Source organism: Mesoplodon bidens (genome assembly GCF_964165515.1).
Source record: "Mesoplodon bidens genome assembly, chromosome: 1".
Lineage (NCBI taxonomy): Eukaryota > Metazoa > Chordata > Mammalia > Artiodactyla > Ziphiidae > Mesoplodon > Mesoplodon bidens.
The window spans coordinates 33048924-33073675 of record NC_138176.1 but is presented as its reverse complement, the minus strand read 5'-3'; the positions used below and the strand labels follow the sequence as shown (position 1 = coordinate 33073675).

At 39.1% G+C, this 24752-nt stretch overlaps 1 protein-coding gene across 1 annotated transcript in view; it reads left to right on the top strand.

The window, feature by feature from the left end:
* The window catches only part of CC2D2B (coiled-coil and C2 domain containing 2B), a gene marked incomplete at both ends in the record, with an annotated part of 101052 nt that extends 76585 nt beyond the window's left edge, over window positions 1–24467 (top strand). The window contains 10 exons of the mRNA XM_081217801.1: window positions 4331–4429; window positions 6586–6768; window positions 6911–7108; window positions 10263–10352; window positions 12952–13065; window positions 15127–15261; window positions 15652–15774; window positions 20525–20583; window positions 22214–22391; window positions 24279–24467. Coding sequence (XP_081073927.1) covers window positions 4331–4429; window positions 6586–6768; window positions 6911–7108; window positions 10263–10352; window positions 12952–13065; window positions 15127–15261; window positions 15652–15774; window positions 20525–20583; window positions 22214–22391; window positions 24279–24467 — 1368 coding nt within the window. The remainder of the gene's footprint in view (window positions 1–4330; window positions 4430–6585; window positions 6769–6910; window positions 7109–10262; window positions 10353–12951; window positions 13066–15126; window positions 15262–15651; window positions 15775–20524; window positions 20584–22213; window positions 22392–24278) is intronic.
* Window positions 24468–24752: the final 285 nt, after the last annotated feature.

The following is a 24752-nucleotide window of genomic DNA, read 5'->3' as shown; positions in this document are numbered from 1 at the left end:
GATATTGGTCTGTAATTTTCTTTTTTTGTAGTATCTTTGTCTGGTTTTGGTATCAGGGTGATGGTGGCCTCATAGAATGAGTTTGGGAGTGTTCCTTCCTCCACAATTTTTTGGAAGAGTTTGAGAAGGAAGGGTGTTAGCTCTTCTCTAAATGTTTGATAGAATTCACCTGTGAAGCCATCTGGTCCTGGACTTTTGTTTGTGGGAAGATTTTTAGTCACAGTTTCAATTTCATTACTTGTGATTGGTCTGTTCATATTTTCTATTTCTTCCTGGTTCAGTCTTGGAAGGTTATACCTTTCTAAGAAATTGTCCATTTCTTCCAGGTTGTCCATTTTATTGGCATAGAGTTGCTTGTAGTAATCTCTTAGGATGCTTGGTATTTCTGTGATGACTGTTGTAAGTTCTCCTTTTTCATTTCTAATTTTATTGATTTGAGTCCTCTCCCTCTCTTTCTTGATGAGTCTGGCTAATGGTTTATCAATTTTGTTTATCTTCTCAAAGAACCAGCTTTTAGTTTTATTGATCTTTGCTATTGCTTTCTTTGTTTCTATTTCATTTATTTCTGCTCTGACCTTTATGGTTTCTTTCCTTCTGGTAACTTTGGGTTTTGTTTGTTCTTCTTTCTCTAGTTCTTTCAGGTGTAAGATTAGATTGTTTATTTGAGATTTTTCTTGTTTCTTGAGGTAGGCTTGTATAGCTAAAAACTTCCCTCTTAGAACGACTTTTGCTGCATCCCATAGGTGTTGTGTCATCGTGTTTTCATTGTCATTTGTCTCTAGGTATTTTTTGATTTCCTCTTTGATTTCTTCAGTGATCTCTTGGTTATTTACTAACGTATTGTTTAGCCTCCATGTGTTTGTGTTTTTTATGTTTTTTTCCCTGTAAGTAATTTCTAATCTCATAGCGTTGTGGTCAGAAAAGATGCTTGATATGATTTCAATTTTCTTAAATTTACTGAGGCTTGATTTGTGACCCAAGATGTGATCTATCCTGGAGAATGTTCCATGTGCACTTGAGAAGAAAGTGTAATCTGCTGTTTTTGGATCGAATGTCCTATAAATATCAATTAAATCTGTCCGGTCTATTGTGTCATTTAAATCTTGTGTTTCCTTATTTATTTTCATTTTGGATGATCTGTCCATTGGTGTAAGTGAGGTGTTAAAGTCCCCCAGTATTATTGTGTTAATGTCGATTTCCTCTTTTAGAGCTGTTAGCAGTTGCCGTATGTATTGAGGTGCTCCTATGTTGGGTGCATATATATTTATAATTCTTATATCATCTTCTTGGATTGATCCCTTGATCATTATGTAGTTTCCTTCCTTGTCTCTTATAACATTGTTTATTTTAAAGTCTATTTTATCTGTTATGAGTATTACTACTCCAGCTTTCTTTTGATTTCCATTTGCATGGAATATCTTTTTGCATCCCCTCACTTTCAGTCTGTATGTGTCCCTAGGTCTGAAGTGGGTCTCTTGTAGACAGCAAATATATGGGTCTTGTTTTTGTATCCATTCAGCGAGCCTGTGTCTTTTGGCTGGAGCATTTAATCCATTCACATTTAAGGTAATTATTGATATGTATGTTCCTAGTACCATTTTCTTAATTTTGAGGGTTTGTTTTTGTAGGTCCTTTTTTCTCTTGTGTTTCCCACTTAGAGAAGGTCCTTTAGCATTTGTTGTAGAGCTGGTTTGGTGGTGCTGAATTCTCTTAGTTTTTGCTTGTCTGTAGAGCTTTTGGTTTCTGCATCGAATCTGAATGAGATCCATGCCAGGTAGAGTAATCTTGGTTGTAGGTTCTTCCCTTTCATCACTTTAAGTATATCATGCCACTCCCTTCTGGCTTGTAGAGTTTCTGCTGAGAATCAGCTGTTAACCTTATGGGAGTTCCCTTGTATGTTTTATTTTCATTTTTCCCTTGTTGCTTTCAATAATTTTTCTTTGTCTTTAATTTTTGCCAATTTGATTACTATGTGTCTCAGCATGTTTCTCCTTGGGTTTATCCTGTATGGGACTCTCTGCACTTCCTGGACTTGGGTGGCTATTTCCTTTCCCATGTTAAAGAAGTTTTCGATCATAATCTCTTCAAATATTTTCTCTGGTCCTTTCTCTCTCTCTTCTCCTTCTGGGACCCCTATAATGCAAATGTTGGTGCATTTAATGTTGTCCCAGAGGTCTCTTAGGCTGTCTTCATTTCTTTTCATTCTTTTTTCTTTATTCTGTTCCACAGCAGTGAATTCCACCATTCTGTCTTCTAGGTCACTTATCCGTTCTTCTGCCTCAGTTATTCTGGCATTGATTCCTTCTAGTGTAGTTTCCATTTCAGTTATTGTATTGTTCATCTCTGTTTGTTTGTTCTTTAATTCTTCTAGGTCTTTGTTAAACATTTCTTGCATCTTCTCGATCTTTGCCTCCATTCTTTTCCCAACGTCCTGGATCATCTTCACTATCATTATTCTGAATTCTTTTTCTGGAAGGTTGCCCATCTCCACTTCATTTAGTTGTTTTTCTGGGGTTTTATCTTGTTCCTTCTTCTATCCTATGTTCCTACATAGCCCTCTGCCTTTTCATCTTGTCTATCTTTCTGTGAATATGGTTTTTGTTCCACAGGCTTCAGGATTGTAGTTCTTGCTTCTGCTGTCTGCCCTATGGTGGATGAGACTATTTAAGAGGCTTGTGCAAGTTTCCTGTTGGGAGGGACTGGTGGTGGGTGGAGCTGACTGTTACTCTGGTGGGCAGAGCTCAGTAAAACTTTAATCCGTTTGACTGCTGATGGATGGGGCTGGGTTCTCTCCCTGTTGGTTGTTTGGCCAGAGGCAACGCAACACTGGAGCCTACCTGGGCTCTTTGGTGGGGCTAATTACAGACTCTGGGAGGGCTCACGCCAAGGAGTACTTCCCAGAACTTTGCTGCCCGTGTCTTTGTCCCCACAGTGAGCCATAGCCACCCCCCGCCTCTGCAGGAGACCCTCTACCACTAGCAGGTAGGTCTGGTTCAGTCTCCTCTGGGGTCACTGCTCCTTTCCCTGGGTCCCGATGCACACAGTACTTTGTGTGTGTCCTCCAAGAGTGGAGTCTTTGTTTCCCCCAGTCCTGTCAAAGTCCTGCAGTCAAATCCCACTAGCCTTCGAAGTCTGATTCTCTAGGAATTCCTCCTCCTGTTGCCAGACCCCCAGGTTGGGAAGCCTGATGTGGGGCTCAGAACCTTTACTCCAGTGGGCGGACTTCTGTGGTATAAATGTTCTCCAGTCTGTGAGTCACCCACCCAGCAGTTATGGGATTTGATTTTACTGTGATTGCGCCCCTCCTACCGTCTCATTGTGGCTTCTCCTTTGTCTTTGGATGTGGGGTATCTTTGTTGGTGAGTTCCAGTCTCTTCCTGTCAATGATTGTCCAGCAGCTAGCTGTGATTCTGGTGTTCTCACAAGAGGGAATGAGAGCACATCCTTCTACTCCGCCATCTTGGTTCAGCTAGGTGCACATACTTTTAAGATTGTATTTCTTCTTCATGAATTGATTCCTTTATCATTATGAAATACTCCCCTTTATCCCTGGTTATATTCTTATTCATATATCTACTTTGTATGTTATAAATATGGTGATTCCAGCTTTCTTTTAATTAGTGGTTGTATGTATGATATATCTTTTTCTTTCTGTTCTTCTTATTTTTTTTCTTTTAACTTGTGTCTTTATATTTAAAATTGGTTTACTTTAAACAGCATATAGTTGGGTCTTGCTTTTTATTCAGTGTAACAATCTCTAGCTTTTAATGAATGGCTATTTACATTTTTTGTAATTATTCACCTGGTTGGGTTCCATCTTCCTATTTGCTTTCTGCTGTCCCATCTGTTCTTTGTTCCTTTTTTCTTTTTTTCCTCCCTTTCTTGGATTAATAGAGTTCTTTTATGATTCTATCACACTTCCACTATTGGCTTATTAGCTATACTTCTTTTATTTCTTAATTGTTGCTCTAGGTTTTATTATATATTCTTTATCACAGTCTATCTTTATATAATATTATGCCACTTCATATATAGTGTAAGAACAGGATATTACTATACTTCCATTTCCCCCCCTGTGCTTTGTGTTAGTGTTATCATACATTTTCCTTATACATATGTCATAAACTCCACCACAGGTCATTATTATTGCTTTAAATAGTCAATTATCTTTTAAAGAAATTTTTTTAAGTGAGAAAAAAGATCTTTTCTATTTACTCTTTGGTTTCTTTTTAAAAAGGAAGAGAATTTTTTATACTTACCTACATGTTTGTGTGAGATTATCTATCACATGATATAGAATGAGTAATAGAAAAATTATTTATTTTAATAGGATCACAGTTTCAAGAGCTGCAGTGGTCATTCATATATAAGAAAGAATTGGCTTGGATCCATTGTCTTCCCTTTCTCTGCTCTCCTGCAACAATCTGAGGTAATAGAAAATGATTCTTTGCTAATTATTCTAAATTTTTGTCTCTGGCTAATAGAAATACCTGTGTCTTTGAGCTAGATTCTGACTGGCAGGTTGATAAGTCAGTCAAAATGATCCTGTATTCAACTGCCCCATGGGTGTTGGAGTATTTGAAGGTTTTAGCTGTCTCTGGAATAGGAGACACCCACAAATTTATTTCATGTATTTTTAGAGTGTTCATTGATGAAGAAAAGGACAGGTAGCCTTAGGTCTTACAGCAACATTCATATTTGCTCATAATAGTTTTGTAAGACCAGATTCATAAATATTCTGATTAATGACATTGCTTTGTAACCATGGGTTCCAGGAGTTTCAGCTCCTCAAACACCGTTTATTGATAATAGTGAGACTGATGATTAGCATCTATGTCTGTGGTACCCCCAGAGGCTTCTGCTGTTGTGTTTTGCAACAAGAATATGCCTACATGGCCAGCAAAATATAAAAACCTTAGTCTAGATTTCATTTGGGGCCCTATAACTTACAGAGATATGCCAGTTACAGATGATTCAGAAATGAATTTTCTACCTCAAGGAGTTCACTCTCTATAGAAGAAAACAACCATTTCAGTACAACATGGTAATGCTGTAGGGCTTTGATAGGGGCATGAGATTGGTACTATGAGAACACTGAGTAAGGAGTACCCTACCCTTCCTGGTTTGGAGGGGGAAGCAAGGGGGCGTTCAGAGGGGTTCAGGGTAGGTAAGAGGGGAATGAGGAGGAGGATGAAAGATCAGGGGAATATTTACAGAGGAGATAACTTTTAATCAAGTCCCTTAAGATGCATTTATCAAGCACACAAAGTCATTTGACTCAGAAGGAATTATGTGTGTATCAGTTAGTACTGTATTCAGTCATATGCAACAGAAAACCTGACTAACAGTGGCTGATGTAAGAGGTCTATTTATCTCACAAAAAAGAAGTCTAGATGCCAGTGCAGCTGCTCAAGAATATCATCAAGGATCCAAGCTACTTTTGTCTTTCTGTTCTACTCTCCTTATCATGTGACTTTCATCCTCATAATTGCACCTCCAGCCTCATATTCATGCTGCAGACAGGAGGTGAGGTGAAGCAAGAAGGGGCAGTGCCTGTGTCAGGAAAACAGACACTTCCCCAGAAAACCTCTCAGACTTCTTGCATTTTACTTATGTGACTTGGTCACTCCATGGCTGTCATGTTACCACCTAAAACTGTTGGTAAGAAAGGAGAAGAGAATGGAGGAGAATAGAAACATCTGCATATTATGCAATCACAGGATGTCATGAGGGAGCACGTTGAAAATACAAGTGCTGCAAATAAAGAGCAACGGAGATTTTAAATTGTTGGAGGTATAGGGCTTCCTACGCTCCGCAGCGGGAGAGGCCACAGCAGTGAGAGGCCCGCGTACCGCCAAAAAAAAAAAAAAAAAAAAGGTGGACCAACCTGGGTTGTAATCCTGGCTCTACTACTCATTAGTTGTGTGATCTTGCACGAATTACTTACATGCTCTGTGCCCCAGTTTCCTTATCTATAAAATGGAGATAAGAGTGGTGTCTACCTCATTGAATAATATGATCTATATCAAGCACTTGGCAGAATGCCTTGTACATAGTAAGTGCTCAATAACTATTAGTTCTATTAGTATTATTATTAGTTATTATTGTAAATTATCTCCTCCCAAACATGCACGTGCACACACACACACACACACACACACACACATAAGATCCCTCCTCCAGTGGACTTTGGGTCATCCTTCCTACTGTTACATTTTTTTTCCTCTTTCCAGACCCAATGCAAAATGTATCATGGTCTTTTAGCATTTTCTCTGAGCTTAAATTAGATCTTCTAAGAGCTTTTATCACTCTGGTCCATTAACTTGCTTCATTGTTTCATCCCTTTCTTACTTCTTCCTTCTCCATGTACTACATATTAGACAGGGACCCAGGGTGTCAAGGTTGCCTGTGAACAAATCATCATGGAGAGCCTTACCATCCTTGTGCAAGTACCTATTAGTAGAATCAGCATGAACCCATGCAAGCCTGTTTCCTGCAATGGAGAAGACTGAACTGAGCTATACTATATTTGACTGATGTTTATTTTCATCATGCAGAATCCATTATACTGATATATTCTTTCAGATTAGTGGAACATTTCAAGTAAATATTCCACCAGTTTTGCTTGGGTATACTTGGAGTGAGACTTATGTGTCTCCTAAAGAAGATTATAATGGACAGAATTTAAAAGAATGTACCTTCTTAAATATTTTTGCTACTATGGAACCTCAAATATCATACGCCATCTGTAATCCAGAACTAGACAAGGTAGGTTTTACACTGAATTATTTTCATATATACTATCAAAGAAGTGTTAATTTCAAAGCTGACAAAAATGAATGTTGGTTCTTGATATTTTCCTGTAGGGACAATATAGTACAATGTTGAAATATTTTAAACTTGATTCTAGTTTTCAGGTCAAATAGATGTTTTGGAGAGAGCACAGATTTTTAAAAAAAATTGTAAGGCATTATTTCCTAAACGAAGAATCACAACTACTGTTTTTAATGATGAAGGGATACAGATCTTAGTAACAAGATATATCAAGGCATTGAATCCACCTCAACAACTCCTGGATATATTTCTTCATGATTCCAATGCAACACTTGTAAGTTATATTTATTTTAGTAGCTTTATTGTGATATTCGTATACCATACAATTTGCCCTTCCAAAGCATATAATTCAATGGCTTTTAGTATATACATGGAGTTGTGCAACCATCACCACAGTAAATTTTAGAACATTTTGATCACTCCAAATTTATATTTATTTTAGCTTGTTTACTTTTTATTATTAACTTTGAGTATAACTTTCTTATTAAAATTACTTTACCTTCAGAGACAGTTTCCTGAGAGAGAAACCATCTATGTTGCAATGTGTCCTCTTGAGCACCAGATGGAAGAAAACATTTCTTCCTGATCCCCTTCACTTCTGCCCACTTGTACTAGAGAGTCACTGTTGCCACACCAGTTCATGTGACCATATCAGCTTCACAACTTTTCTGTCAAACTTTGAAAAATGACACAGAAAAATTCCTTTGACTTCCAGGCAAAATTAAAAGTTATATTTCTAAAGGAGTTGTGCCCTTCTAAGGATTGCTTCTTGTTGTATGTGGGAGTGAAGAAACTATGTTTTTTTGTTTTTTGTTTTATTTATTTTTGGCTGCGTCAGGTCTTCGTTGCTGCGTGCAGGCTTTCTCTAGTTGCGGCGAGCGGGGGCTACTCTTCATTGCGGTGTGTGGGCTTCTCATTGCGGTGGCTTCTCGTTGCAGAGCACGGCTTCTAGGAGTGCAGGCTTCAGTAGTTGCAGCACGTGGGCTCAGTAGTTGTGGCGCACGGGCTTAGTTGTTCTGCAGCATGTGTGATCTTCCTGGACCAAGGATCAAACCCTTGTCCCCTTCATTGACAGGTGGATTCTTAACCACTGTGCCACCAGGGAAGTCCAACTATGTTACATTTTGCTCTGTAAACTGCCAACATAACACTTCCTACCCCATCCTTATGTGGCTTTATGCATATCTGTTATTTACCAGCTGACAAAAGAGACACGTACCTGTATTCATTATGGACTTAGAAGGGAATATAGCTTCTTCCACTTTAAGAAAGGAAAATATGAAATCAGATATCTAGTCTCCCGTTCAAGAAAAAAATAAGCTTTGCAGACAGCTTTACTTTATAAGGTTGGAACAGCAGCACCATCCATGAAATACAAACACAAATTTTACTGTTTCTGAACTTCCTATATTGTTATTAATTTTGGTCTTAAGTTGATAGATTCCACAGAAGGTGATAAATATCTTTTACCTCTTCCTCCATTAGAAAATTAGGTTAATAATGGATTTCTTGATCAAGAGCATCACCACTTACTAAAACGTACATGGAGAGAATAATCAATAAACAGGCTTTCGAGGATCTTTTTTCTTTAAGTCTTCTGCAACATTATTGATAAAGAGAAAAGGGATTTTATTTACAGTTTTAAAGCTCTTTTTTGTCACTATTATTAGTAGTTTTCTATCTATGTATGGTAATGTCCAGTTTTAAAAATACTTTATGATTTAAGACTTCAAATCATAAAATGTCTGTTTAGCTGATTCGTTCTCCCCTATAATTCTAAAAGAGAAATTGTACAGTACAAGAGTCATTCATTGGGATTCGATTTATTAATCTAGTTACCTACTAGTTTGACATTTTAGGAAGGAGGTAATTGGGTTTTTTTAATGATGGGTAAACTTGTGCTGGTGTTTTGGATCTTATGATGCTGAGCATGTTCTGCACTGGTGCTAATGTTTAACATAATTTTATATTTACAAACATACCTGCTACCCAGAGGCAAGTATTAATTTAGTCCATATGGACTATTGACCCCTCTTGAGACTGCAACATACACACTCCTAAACACACTCATACATAGTGTGTTTAGACTTTAAAGTATCTTAACCCATTTCTGGACATGAATGTGTTATAAACCTCTGGATTTCTAGCAACATATAAAAAAACACTGCTATTAAAAACACTTCACAAGTCATTGTCAGCCATTGCTGGCATTCTGTCACTAGAGAATACACAGCAATATCTGGTGTGTTGCAAGCTTGCAAGATAGCCTGGATTTTAAAAGTTGGTCCATTAGTTGTATCTGATGGATGTAAATTTGCCTCCTAGTTCACTTTGTGTCAAGAGCTAAAACTGTGAACTTTCTCTTATTGGTGGGTAATAACTGAAAATAAAGATTTTATTTTCATAAATAAAAAGAAAAAATAAGCTTTGATTAAAGGGCATCTATGAAAAATCATTTGTACCTTTTATTTATTCAGGCTTGATTGAGTCAATTGGCTCTCCTCAGAAAATTTGTATTATTTCCCAGTATAAAGCTCTTACCTGGATTCTTTAAGCTAAAATCAAAAGTCCTAGTTTAGATCACCTTTTGCTACACTCTGCTTTTCCATTACGGGTTTCTTCTTGCCTGTTTCCTGACACCCAAAGTCCAAGGAGATAATAATGCTCTCAGATTTCTTTCAAGGACAATCTTTACCTTTTAAAAAAGCATAAATCCTAGCTCCTTTGCTTATCAAGGACTGTGAACCATGTTTAATTAATTGCATGAAGTCAGAAACGTGACCAGTGTAGGAAGTCATAATAGTGCATAAATGGTAGCTATTGTAAATCAGTGAAAATGTTAGTGAACTTTCTGTGTTAGCTCATTGTTTATTTGTATTCCTTTCTTCTTTCCTACTCTAGTCTGAGTCCTTATCTCCAACCCTATAGGGGGAACAATCCACAATAGAACTTCTGTTGTTGGAAAAAGTAGGCTGCACCAATAACTTCTTGCTGCAGCAATTTATAACTAGCTTTATTAATAAAAATATTTCTGCTAGATTTTGAACCTAAAAGTAAATCAAACTTTTGCTATTCTTCAACATCTTTTTTCATTTTTTAAAAAGTTATACTTTAAAGTATACATGTAATGTATCATGTTTAAATTTTTTACTTATTACAATGAAATGTAATGGTTAACATGCATGCTCTGAAGTCATGCTAACTTGGGCTCATTCCCAGAGACCCATATATTGTGTTAATGTGTGACCCTGAGCAAGTTATCTTAGCACTCTAAGCTTGTTTCTTCTTTTGTAAAATAAAATTAATAATAGTGTGTACTTCATAGGCTTGTAGGATACACTAAATGTGATGACAGTGCATGTAAAGCATTGTACTTGGTGATAGGCATATAGTATGCTCTCAATAAATGTTAGTTAATATTATTTTAGGACCTCGTTGCTCGCTTTGTATCTTTGATTCCTATTATGCCTGATACACTGGATGAAAATGATGGTTGTGATATATGGATGACATCAGAGGTAACAAATTACATTTTATAATTTAAATGTATAGTATTTCTTACTTGCTTTTCTTTTAAAGAAAACTTTTAAAAAATATTATGCACTTATGTAGTAATTTGCTTCGTGCAATTTGAAGGTATTTGATAATTTAATACATCATTTTCAGCTCTATAACAACCCGTAAAAATAATTCTTAAAGACCAAAATTCTTATTCAACATTTTAAGTAGCTCATAATATTGAGATTCAACAGGAATTCCAGGAGTACAATATTATGACATTCTCCAGAGAGAAATATGGCTTGTTCACTATAGAGGTGGTCAGACCCTGAAGTCTAGCAGAAATACCACCACTTCCCAGAAGCTTTCCCCAGTTTTCCCACATCTGAATGAAGAGCTTGTATAGCAGTGCTCTTCCTTGGCACTTGGATTAAAATTGTCTTTAGACTGGTTGCCAAGTAAAATACAGGCCCCATGCAATATTTGGGACATATTTATACTAAAAAACTACTTGTTTATCTGAAATTCAAATTGAACTAGGCATCCTATTCCCTGCCCCCTCCCAAGTATGGCAGCCCTAATTAGAACACATTTTCCATTCCATCTTAAATTATATTTAGTTGCTTATATACTGGCCCTATACCCACACACTGTACATATACATCCCAAGTTTAATCTCCTTGAATGATAAGGAAGATTTGATTCTTATTTACTTTTATATTTGTCACTTGTATGTACTTTAAATTTAGCAAGTATTCAATATTTTTAATGGAGAATACCAGCATGATGGGAGCCTAAGAGAAGGACACTTTCCATCTGGGACTGATAGGCCTGGCACTTATCTAGAATGTTTTAGAGGTTAGATTTTTGAGCTGAAATGGACTTAGGGGGCACAGGACTAACTTAATAGGTCAGCTACCCTGCCTTCTGCTAAGTGGGAGTAAGGGAGATACAAGCACGTGGTTTGTTTCAGGATCCAGTGATTCAAATCTGGTAAAACTCAAAGAGGTGTCAGTTAACTCTAGATTCTTCTTAGACTCTTAAAACTAATCAGAATGTGTTCAGGGGTATTATGATCCTGCAGAACATTGAAAGATAGCCTCTAAAATAGCTAAAAATAACCATAAAATAACCATTCAGGCAAATACTAGTGCTCCCGAGTGCCCTCCAATCCAAACAATACCCATAATCAACAGGTTACCACAGTCATAAGCTTCCTCTTGGCTAATGTCTTCCCATTGACATGAACTGTTTGGACTTGGGATACCCATGAGTGAATGACTAATTAGACTGTCACAAGGCAAGAGTTATTTCTCCTACCCAACATACAGTCTTGGAGTCAAACAAACCTTGGTTCAAATCCTACTTCAACCATCTGATAGCTGTGTGACCTAAGATAAGTTATTTAGCTTCTTTGGACCTCAGTTTCCTCATCTGTGTCATACAGGGGTTTTGAAAGGATAGGCACCTGGAATGCAGTATGTTAGTTACCTACTCTCATCCATTCCCTCCTTCTCTTATGAAATCCAGTCAGGGGAACCTCCTTAGCCTGACATTGAAGACTGCTCATAATCTGCTCTTCATTCTCCTGTTCACACACATCTTTCAGAAGAGCCATGTTACCATCCTCCCTAGCCTCCATCCCTCACCATCACATTCAGCCGGTGTGTACTGATGTGGCCATATCAGTTGTTAAAACATTGAAATGCTTCCAGACTGGTAAATAGTCACTCCAAGGGCTCCTGAGCACCCCCTCCCCAAGCTCCCTGACCACCACAGCCCTTTCTCTGGGACTAATGAAATGGAAGCACATGTGCAGTCTAAATGGTACAGCCACTACTCAGCAATAACACATCATTGCCATATGAACATTTGGGCCCATATATTTTGTTAGATCCTTTGATTTTTCAAGCTAGAAACCCAGAGTTTTATATGAGATCTTCCAATTTTTAAAAGCATTTCGAGGCCAAACGAAACACACCTATCAACTAGAACTAGGTTACAAACCACTGGTCTGCCACCTCTGCTGTGCTTTTTCTCTCCTGCTACCACTGCTTTACTAGGCACCCTGTATTTGATTACATCCAACCCAACTGTTCAGCTCTTTCAGTTAAAGAAGTTTCCATTACTCTTTCTGATTGGGCTCCAACTCAGATCTCTTCCTCTCTTTTAGTTGAGAGCACTATATTGGTACAGGACAGAGTGTAGCTCCATTAACCAAAGGATCCCTTCCTCCAAAAACACTATGTGATTTCCCATCAGGTGAAGTTCCTTAAAATATCAGCCAATATATCCCTGTTTTCCCAGGTTATTTGTCTCAAACAAAAATGCCCCATTTTGGAGGATAAAATTATTGGGTCACTTACACAGTATCCACATTAATTATCCCATGATAAAGGTGACCCTTATGTTCCAAGTTAATGTTCTCTCTTTCTAATGCCCTAGTGTTTTAACAGGCAAAGGGTGCTGGGGCTTTCGGCTTTGCAGTCATCTTAGTGACCTGGCAAGAATGTGTGTGTGAGGGTTTGGAGGGACTCTAAATCTGTTGGATACTTGCATTACTCAACTTCCTCTCCTCCCCTCCTGTTTTGTGTCCTTGTTGCTTTTGTTTTGCCTTAGCGCTGCATCAGTTTGGCTATTGGAAATAAGGAGGAGCATGCCATACTTCTCTGTAATTTCTTCCTGTATTTTGGAAAGAAAGCTTTGGTCCTCCTAGGAACCTCGATGTTGGAAGTAAGTGGTGGACTTAATATTTAAATAGTGTAAACAAAACTAATTAGCCTTTAGCTGCAAGTTTAAAAGACTTCAACCCCAAGTTTCCTTCTTTTCACAAGCTAATTAGGAAATTTCCTAGGCGAACAATTATTTACTTAGGAGGATAATGTTCGTTCATCAAAATTTCTACAATGTAAAGAATGACTTCCTTTTGTTCATCTTCTTCGTAAAGTAGTACAAATAATAGTGCTACTTCATGGAGCTACTAAAAATATTAAATTACATAGTAAATAGCACTGGGAACAGCACCTGGTTTATGTGGCAAATGCTCAATAAATGGTGGTGGTAGGTGATGTAGTAATAGTTACAGTAGTAGTTATAGTGGTTGTTAACCATCATCACCACCATCATCTTTATGTGTCCCTAACACTATACTTTAAGATCCTTAAGAAGTACTTCTTCCTGTTTTCCACTGCTCAATTTTTAATTGTGTAAGAAGTGGGCCAGAAATTTATGTTAACCTACCTGAAATTTTTACAACTTAATTATATACACCTGCATTCAAACCTCCAGAAAGCAGTCTTCTTTTGGACTGTTTCTATTTCTACTATGAATATCTTGATAAGTGTCAAAAACTTCCAGTCTTGTTTTATGGTTTTTGTCATGATCATTTATTTCTCTATAGTCCCTTAATTTCCCCAAATGATCCCCCTGCTGTAGTTTTGAGTGCCACTAGATGGCAGTAAACAGTCAACAATATTTCAACAAACATTTTTACAGTTTTACCTCTGAGTCAACACTGGGTGGCAGCACTCACTGTGACTTTCACCTCTACTACTGGTTGAGGTGAAGCCTCTTTACTGTAAAGATGAGCAAAGTGATAAAGAGCAAGAGCTTTGGAGTTAGGGAAACCAGGCTACACAGCACAGTGTTAGGAGTATAGATTTGGAGGTCAAAGAGGATTTTAAAACCCAGCAATGACGTTTACTAACTGTACGGTCTCAGCCTTATTTCTCTGAGCCTCACTTATCTCCTCCCCGAAGAGGAGTAATTCCATTTACTGTTACCCTAGACAATCTCTTAACCTCTTATTCTTCATGTGAAAGATGGGCATGACAATCATCCCTACCTCACAGAATTTGGAATTCATGTGAGAAAATTAGTGTGAGTGCTGAGTACAGTACCTGGGGTACTCAATAAATGTTAAATAGTCATTATTATTGTTACCTGAAATTTTTATTCTTTGCTAAATAAGAAAGGTTTATACTTCAAAAGTATGTGCAGAGCAAAATAATAACATAATGACTACTTTTATTCCTCAGGTGCTTTCCTGTGTAATTTCTCTCTGGCCTCTAACTCTGTATCTTGCTCACAAAATTAATTTTATGGCTTTACAACTTCACTTGGCTTTTCAGAGCCTTAGGCAAAATTCCCTTCCCTAACTTTGCACGGTGTTCACCTTTGGTCTCCAAGTATATTCTACATAAAGCAGGGCTAATCCATATAGCACCTTTGTGTGAATTACACAAAAGCGCCCCTACCTCAAAACCCTTTAGTACTAGCTATTGGGAATTGGTCATAATATACTGATTTTGTTAGAACAACATATTTTATTGCTATGAGGGTACACCCTTCAGGACCATACGTGGCAGCACTAGCTCAAAAGTTCTCATTTGAATCCTCATGCTAGCCTGGGCCTGAGGATTTCAGTTGCATTGGTTTTATCCTTTACAAAAAAATTGTAAAGGTCCTAAAAAAGGCTTTTAAAAATCAGAGATACCAGGGAGTTCCCTTGTGGTCCAGTGGCTAGGATTTTGGGCTCTCACTGCCGTGGCCCAGGTTCAGTCCCTGGTCAGGGAACTGAGATCCCACAAGCTGTGTGGCAAGGCAAATAAATAAATAGATAAATAAATAAATAAATAAATAAATAATACAGGAATAAAGAATAACTAAGGTAACTGGCAATATTATCTATTTAAAAAATCAGAGATATCATATTCTTACACTATAATTTCCACATAGGAAAATGAGTTAAATCAATCATCCACCAAAAATTACTTTAACTCTTTCTTCGTACAGGGGCATGTGGCTTATGTATTAACGCCAGAAAGTGACGAATATTTGCTTTGGAATCCATTAACTGGGCAATGTCATAAGCATTTTGACCCATTTTGTCCCTTACAAAGTGTAGATTGTTTGTTTGATGGTGAAAATGTAAGTATATGGCGGGGTGGGGGGCGGAATCTTGAGTTATCTCCTCAAGAGTTAAACCTGTGGTTCTCTACACTGACCATATATTAGAATCATGTGGGAACTTTGAAGAAGCTATAGATGTTCAGTTAGAATCCCTGGGGTGTAGGGCCAGGGGAATCTTTTATCCCCAAGGCTCCTTGACGCGATTCTGCAGTGCCTCCAAGGTTGAGAACCAGCGAGCAGTCTAGTGTGGACACACCCCTGGGATCTCTGTACCTCCTGCCTCAGAACCATCCTTGGCTTCTGCCACTTCACTGGGGAGTAGGACTGTAAAATTTTGCTCTGTCCTAACCTACTACGGGCTTCGTACTCCTGTGGGCCTCTACTGATTTTATGTTGATGTATTAATAGGTCTGGTTTAACATTCAGCAAAATAATTCACCAAGGGCTGTATATTTTGACTATTCAAAGGAAAGTTTCTGGAAACAGATGCTTCCAAAAAATTATCGAGGGACGAAAGCACAAAGCATACAGGTAAATTATACTTTTCCAGGTGTGTCTCTATGAAAGTTACCATTGGTTTTAATCTTAGGAATTGTGACAGCTCTTATTATGTTTATACAGCTGATTGCTTATTGAATTATTTGGCAGTATTAATAAAACCTAGTTTTCTCTGCCATCCAGCCTGAGTTTGGGCTATTGTGATCCGTTTTCTCTACTTGCAGAAAAGAGGAATTGAGAAGAAGGTATTATCTTAATTGTGAGTTTAGGTTTTAAAATAAAAATTTTTAAATGTTCATCATGAAACATAAAAAATAATAATGTCAAAATGGTGTAATAAGTTCTTACTTTGACCTAGCCCTTCTACTACATATCCATAACAATGATAAAGTATAAAAATTGAAAAACAGAAGGCTTATCTGGGCTCCAAACCATGATAGTTATCTCATGGAATAGAAGCAGGACGGAAACACTAGCAGTGAGTGGGGCCCAAAGAGGTTGGCACCAAGGTCTGAAAATGCTTCATGAAATCCAGAGAACCAGAGCCAGTCTCACGTTTTGAAGCCAGGGACTGTGTTGTGGCTCCCCTACTTTGCTACTCTTGAGAGAAGACGGGAAAGAAAAGCAGCAGACTCACTGCCTGGGGCTCAGGAGGTAAGAGACCAAAGTACAGAGCTGAGAATCAGGAACCAACCTAATCACCAGGTGGCTTGTCCAGGGGATCTATGATGTACTCACTACTGCTTTGGGAAGGCACCCAAATTCCATTTCGACAGCTGTTTCTGGATTGAGAGCCATGGTATGGCAGTGCGCAAGCAACTGTGAAGTTCAAAAACTAGAAGCTATGACCCAGAGGAAGGAAGAGAGGGGGATGAGAAAAAGGACAATGGAAAAATAGGAAGAAGACAATTCACAGAAGCAGAAACTCTAGGGCTCAACGTCACTCATAATGAGAGAAATGCAATTTAAAACAATAAAACACTATTTCACATGTAGAAGATTGGCAAAACTTTTTAAAAAGTGTGATCACATCTAGTATTGGCAAAAAGGCAGAGAAATGGTGGGAGTGTGAATTGCTATAAACACTTTAGAAAGCAATATGGTAAGGTTGGTAAAGCTGAAGAAACTCAGCCTCTGATCCACCAGTTCATCTTCTAAGTATATACCCTAGAGGTACACGCACAGGGAGACAAGTACACGATGGTCATTACTGAATTGCTTGAAAGAGCAAAAAATAAATAAATAAAAGGAAACAATTCATCAACCAGAAAATGGGCACATGAGTTATGAATACTCCTACTATAAAGTATTCTATACAGCAGTAAAAAAAAGAATATATGAAACTAATTTACTGTAGTTCTCAACTTGGCTGTACATGCATTGTATCAGAATCGCTGAGGGAAGAGCCCACACATTGGTTTTACTTAAAGCTCCCCAGGTGATCCCACATGCAGCCAAGGTTGAGAACTACTGATCTAGAGCCACTGTTATCAACGTGAATGAATATAAAAAATGTAATGTTAAGCAAAGTAAAGAAGATGTGAAATGACACACTTGTTTGAAAAATATATGTTGTTTACGTATATAGAGATATATAGTGATAGTGTAAAAGCTTGCATGGGAATGATAAACACCAAATTTAGGGTAAAGTTTACCTCTGGAAAGAGGAATAAAAAGAATGATATCAGGGAGCAGTATACAGAGTACTTCAAATCTATCTGTAATGTTTTACATCTTTTAAAACAACCTACAACAAGTGTGGAAGAATGCAAAGATTAGATGTAGCTTGGTGGTATGTATGTTGGGTGGATGTTCATTACATTATTCTCAGTGCTTTATCTGAGAATGTTTGACATAGTTCATAATATCAAAAAGAAGGAATGGTGGTTGTGGGGAGAAAAATCAAACAGTATCAAAGGGTATAAAGTGAAGAGTTTCTCTCCTCTTCAACATCTTTTCCCCACTTTCTAAGAAACAGCCGCTGTTGGTAGCTCCTTGTGCATCCTTCTGAGCATTCTCCTTGCAGATGTTTGTAAAGTCATTATAAGGAAGGGGAAATGTGCTTATCTCTTTTGAGCAAACCACATTTATGGCATCCACAGACCTTGCTTGCTTTTCCCATCCCAAAGTTGTGACCAAAGTATTGCTGCCTCCTGGGGGGGGGAGAATGATATATTTAGAGTGGAGTTTTTTTGTTTCTATTAATCATTCTCTTATTAATTCAGATAATGCTTATTGAGTGCTGCAGCGGGCCAGCACTGTTTTAGGTATAGGTACCACAAGGAAAAAGACATGTCTCAGTGCTCTTGGAGCTTGTGTTCTAGAGGAGGAAATAGAAGGAAACGAGCATTTGCTGTACAGAGCGATAAATGCTATTAGAGAAGAAATGAATGTGCTTTTGGGAGCACTCAGCAGGAGGCCTGAGGTGAAGGGGAGTTGCAGGGGCTTCCTGGGGAAAATGATGATGACTAGCAGAGTGAAGAAGGGTGAGCAGGAGCTGGTCTAGATGAAAGTTAAGGAGGAGAATGTTCCCAGCACAGAGCGGGAACGGCAGGCATGAAGACCTGCAGTGGCAAGCAGATGTCTGCCAAGGAGCTGAAAGGCCAGCCTGGCTGCTGCCAGGGAGTGAGCAGAGGACAGTCAGAAGCCAACATCACCAAGGCAAGGGCTGCCATAATCAAAATTGTAGTTTTAAAAGCCACTAAACCCTTTGTCAAGTTGAATATATAAATATAAAATTCATAGTTGCTTTTGACTTGTATCCCTACTGATTTCTTTCCTGTGGGTTAATGGCCCTTGATCTTCTGCCTTGTCACACACATACTGGAATAAACCACTATCTGTGGTGAACACTGTTGTTGTTTTTTTTTCTTTTTCTCTTTAAATTAATTAATTAATTTATGGCTGTGTTGGCTCTTCGTTTCTGTGCGAGGGCTTTCTCTAGTTGCGGCAAGTGGGGGCCACTCCTCATCGCGGTGCGCGGGCCTCTCACTATCGCGGCCTCTCCTGTTGCGGAGCACAGGCTCCAGACACGCAGGCTCAGTAATTGTGGCTCATGGGGCTAGTTGCTCCACGGCATGTGGGATCTTCCCAGACCAGGGCTCGAACCCGTGTCCCCTGCATTGGCAGGCAGATTCTCAACCACTGCGCCACCAGGGAAGCCCTGTTTTTTTTCTTAATCACAATTGAGAACACAAATTTGAGTGTGTATGATGAGAATATGGGTATTCAGAGATGGAGTTAACAGGGAAATCCTCTCGAAGTTTTGAAGGATATGAATTCCCTGAAACGGGCCTTTGCCTGAAAAGAAAATAGACTAATACTCCATAAACTTATCAAGTCAACATAACCCAGGCCTCTTTTTCAGGCCTGAAAGTGGCCTAACGAATCCATAAGAGTTGCCAGGATAGGGGTGCAGGGAATTGTTTTGGAGGGGCAGACAGTGGTTGGTGACAGCAATCAGGGAGTTCAGTTTACCTGTCCTGACTGTGATAGTTGGTGGCCCCTGTAAGATGATGCTGCAGTTTATGCTTCCCTTTCTCCAGTATCCCTCATCTCCTGCCGTGTTCACTGTGGGGAAGTTCACTGTGCTTGAGCCTATGCTCTAATGTAGTGGTTCTCCAACCACGGCAGGCATCAGAACCTTCTGGAGGGCTTGTGGAAAAATGGATTGCTGGGCCTTACCCTCAGAGTTTCTGAATCACTGGGTCTGAGGTTGCTGGTCTGGGGGCCACATTTTGGGAGCCACTGGCTTAGATCATCATCTGACAGACTGAGCCCCCTCAAATCACTCCTGAAATTTTCTAAGACCTAGAGGCCTAGCAAATGTTTCCTTCTTTTCGTACAACCCTCATTCCACTCATGAGGGGGAAACATCCGTCCGTGTCTCTATAGCTCCTCTATTTCTCAGCTCAGAAATATCCTAAGTTAAAACCGCCTAAACCCAACCCCTCACTCTTGTCTATATGAGCCCTGAAGGGAGGGGAGGAATGGGTTAGGTAGTGGGGAGGGGCTTAGAGAAGTCCTCTCCTCTTCCCAGAAAATCCTGCTCAGGGGGCAACATGGGGAAACATGGTAGAGCATTGCTCTCTGCTGTTGCTGGGGTGCCTGGGGCAAAGGCTTGGAGACGGGGAGATTGAAATGGACTCTGCATGTATGTGCGAGTGTGTGCACATGCGTACATGCAAACACAGAGACCTAACTCCCGCCTGCTGAAAGGAACAAATAATCAAAGGAGGAAGATGATACACCATGTTACAAGAGTAATAATAACAATAGTATCTGATCTTTGTTGAACAATATGTGCCAGGCTTTACAGGTATTACTTTATTTTAAAATCTTTGCATGATCCCAGGGAAGTAGGTACTGTTATTGTCCCTTTTTAAAAGAGGTGGTAACTGAGACTCACAGAGGTTAAGTGACTTCACCAAGGTCACAGTTAATAAGTGGAAGATACCAGTGCAGCTTCCAAGATTATCTGGTAGAATCAATAAGCATGTCAAATGCTTGTGTGAATAAATGGATGGGGGTAGCAGATCTGTCTTTTTCTGTCATGAAAAATATCTTTTGTAAATCCATTCTCCCTTCCATGCCCTGGTGAAGTAGTATTAAAATCAAAGGGAACACTGTGATCTGTGTTACCTTTGTGCCTCTACCACTGAGTGTTTTTGCCACATGAGACGGGTTTAGGTTCACCCTCATTATACTCAGCACTCCAAGGGGCAACTGACATAAAGATGGTCTCCCTAGAATCTTTTCTAACTTTCAGTTTTCTGTATTTCAGCCTGAAGAAATAATTTATTCTGATACTAATAAAAGCATGGTAGAAGATCTAAAGAACAGGTATGATCTCTATTTATATATTATGATTATCATGTTTTCTCTCTAACCTCTCATTCAGCCACCCTTCAGTCCTCTAACCCAGTCTCTCAAAATACCCATTAGATTCAGCAACAGAAGCATGAAATGGAGATTATAATAGTTACTTCCACTGAGTCATCTATCTCTTGGTGCATGCATCAAAAACCAGCCCCGCTGCTATCCGCGGCACTTCTTGAAAAAACATGCCAAGTTAAATATGGTTGCATCTGGAAAACATTGTGGGCTGCCGTTAGGAAGTTCTCAACACAGACACCTGTTGAGCCGTATAGTAATAATAATGCAGTAGCTAACACTTCTTGAAAGGACAGGAAGGTAAATGGCCCACAACTTGGTGTGTGGCAAAAACAGCCAAGCTGGGTGGCGGCAGCATCAGCACTGTCCCTCATAGGCCCCCTCCCCCCCCACACACGTCCGGAGGAGTTGTTGAGTCAAGCCCAAAGGGTCACAGCCTTGCAGCAGACCTCACTCCTACTCCAGATGTGTCAGAAGCTTCTAGATCTGACTACCTCCAGTGACTCATGCTGACACAGCAGGCTGGCATGTAAGCCGCTACCAACTAATTGAAACAGAATATGACAAAAATCATTTGACCACTCCCTTTTCTCACTAGCACACAACTCTCACCTCTTATTCCCCTCCTTCTTCCCCAACTCTTAACAAAAAAGGAATAAAAGCACTAGGAAAATGGTCCCCAACTTCTGGTTTTCATCAGAAATTGCTTCTAGAACTATTTTAAAAAATAGGTGCCAGAGTCCAAGACCACACCTGTTGAATCACTATCTGGAAGATAGTGAAATATTTTGATAAAGTCCTACAGGTGATTCTGGCATATAGCTGTGACTGAGACTCTCTGCAAACTCGAAACCACTTAGTTACTTTATAGACTCAGCCAAGAGGAGAGGCCCAGCAGCTTCTTCTGTAGCACACAGTGATTCTGCCCAGAGGAGAAGCTTCCATCAACCAACTCACACTGTGCTCCACTTCCTCCCCTCCCCAAAACAGTTCCTCAGCAGGCACTGTTTTAGAGGTGGCATAGGTAGGCAAAACTCCCTGCCCTTGTGGAGCATACATTCTGGTAGGGGAAACTGCTCATCATACTGGTCAGTCCAGTGCTTCATTTCCTCCCAATTCTGCTTGCTGAATTAACTGATCCAGTTACCCCATTCCTGCTAACATTATCCCAGATGAGATATCTGAATTTTTATAAAGGCATTTCTTGGAAACACAATGTCTTATGTCAAAGGAGGGTCTTGGAGAATAGGAATGCCAACCCAGTAATCAGATGGTAGGCAAATCACACCCAGTAGGCAGCTGCCTACACACAGGTAACTGGAAAAAAGATGTGCCTTTGAGAGCTAATTGCTGGCTACCCCAGGAAGCGTCTTGCTTTCTCAAGCCAAGCAAGAGCCTGCTCTCTCCTGGACTTGATTAATGTGAATGATGGCAGATATCCCTAGCCATAGAGGTCTGGTTTTCTCCTAAATCAAAAAAGTATCATTCTCATACTTGAGAAAAAGTGACAAAACTTTTTTCACATTTATTTAAATGAGTTGTAATTTATCATAAAATAATCTTCGCATTCTTACCTTAGGATTGAAAGAACTCTGAAATATAAAATAATGGAATGGCGACCTAAACAGCCAACACGTTGGAATAGACAATGTACTTTCATTTTAAGACAAATCCTTCCTAAGTTAGAGCTTGGCACCGGAAACTTTGTTTCATCTGAAGAAGAGAGTGAATTTGAAAGACTGCTACAATTTTATTGGGTTTGTATATGATTTAATGCATTAATGTCAGTTGTTTTATCTATGTTATTAATTGCCAGATGATACTAATCTTAAGTATCCCTGAAATGCCTTTTATCTTGATCTTAGGTGATACATGCTATGGCATTAAAATGCATTTACTTACAGGCTGAGAAATTTCAAATGTAGTGAGTAACTAGTACCATGACCAGATTGCATGACATTTTCTTGGAATCAGTTTTTTAATGTATAAACCACAAACTTTGGAAAGAGATACCCAAAAGGAAGCCACCTGCAACTAAGAAACTAAAAAATGATTTCTAGATGGTAGTAATAGAATGGATTCCATGTCCTTGCTTCTGGGCAAGAGGACTACAGGCAAGCTTTAATATCTTCTACATGCAAATTATTCTCAAATTTATACATCCAGCCTGGACTTCTGACCTCCTCTCATATATTCACCAGCACATTTGACATCATCCTGGATGGTAGAAAGGCACTTCAAACTCAGTTAAGTCCATAATCAAACATGGTGGGCATCTGGTGTACTGTTCGGGTCCTTCTTTTCTTCCCCTGTGATATCCTTAGTTCTGGAATCCTCTCACCTCCTTTTCCCTATGAAGTGTTCCAGTGGGTTTTTGGAAGCCCCAGCCTCCCAAAAGTGATATTCCTTCCCTCTACTATCCCGTAGACTAGAAGATGTCTCCTCGGGAAACCCTCTAAGAGAAGAAAGGAAGGAATCTGTTGGGAGTTTATACTCAGGCTGCCAGGGAGGGATCTGCAGGCACTATTCATTCAGGAATAGGGAGGAAGTTGTTTTGCTTTGCTTTCTTTTTACTAGAATTAGGGGGTAAAGAGATAAGCAAAGCATAGTTAAGTATAAGCCAAGGTTTAAAACTTGGAGTTCCTTTGTAAAATTATCTGCTATTTAATAACACACATTCATAAACCTAGACCGAATCCTGCAGCTTGGGTTCAAATCCTGGCTCAACCACTCATTAACTTTGACCAGATTACCTAACTTCTCTATAACTTCTACCCCACGGCTCAAGATAAACAGGGATAAAAAGAGTTACCTGCTTTGTGGTTGTGGTGAGGATTAAGTGAGCTGCTTAACCATAGCACCCAGCACTTAATAAATGTTAACTATTATTTGTATCCTATGTGGCAGCCATTGTGCTAGACACTTGGGGTTATGACAGTAAACAAGACAGATACAATCTTGAGCATTCACAGAGACTGTGGGCTAGTTAGAGAAATAGACCAGAAAATGAGTAATTGCAGTCTATTTTATTAAATAAGCTAGGAAAGGACAGTGTCCTATGCAACCACAAGAGAAGAGCACATCAACAGATTTAAAGATCAGGAAAAACCTCCTAAAGTAAGCAAACTAAGTCTTGAAAGAAGCTAATGATTGTCCTTTGTATATTCTTAAATAGATCATTTTACGTGGGACCATGTTCCGTATCCTTTAATCCTGTCATATAGTTATCAATAAATATAAACTGAATCAATGTTAAATAAATTCTTCCAAAATGCTCCCTTAAATCTGTCACTTGTAGGATCAAGGTTTCCTTGTTGGCAGTTTGCTATTCCAGAAAGGGTGCAAATATGTGGAATGTTAAGTGTGCAGGCTCTGGCATTAGACAGACCTGGTTCTGCTCCTCTCTCTGTAAAGTGGGGATTATAACAAAGCCTACCTCATAGGGTTGTTTGAGGATTAAATATGTATGTGAAGTATTTAGCATTGTGCCTAGAACACAGTAAGCACCCACAAAATGATAACTATTATTATTATTTTATGACTTCCATTTCTTTGAGGCTTCTGTAATCTCTTTGCATACAGTAATTCTCCATCACCTACGTGACTGTAATGTGGTTTTACGTGTTATTCTGTCATTTGTCTAGGTCGCAGGATTTCCTATCCAGATGCCATACACTGATGTACAGTCAGTTATTGATGCTGTGTATCAAACTGGAATTCATTCCTCTGAATTTCCACAGACAGAATTTGCTTTAGCTGTGTATATTCACCCCTACCCAAACAACATATTATCTGTTTGGGTCTATTTGGCTTCATTAACGCGATATCAGTGAAAAGGAATAAGGGAAAAGGGAAAGATTGTACATAGGTCCCCAACCAGAAGCCAAACTTTTCTAGTACTTGGGATTTTCCTATTTATCCTCAAATCCAGACAAGTGTGAGCCCAATTTTTGGTTCACTTATAGAGTTGGGCACAAGACTCACTCCCTGAGTCTTTGAGGACAAGCATAAATGACCTCCTCACCAGAGACCTCGTCAGGGAGGACACTTTGGGAAGTCTGGCACCTTGGGTCGCTGTCTAAGGTAGGTCTTATTCTGGGAAAGAAGCAATTCTGGCT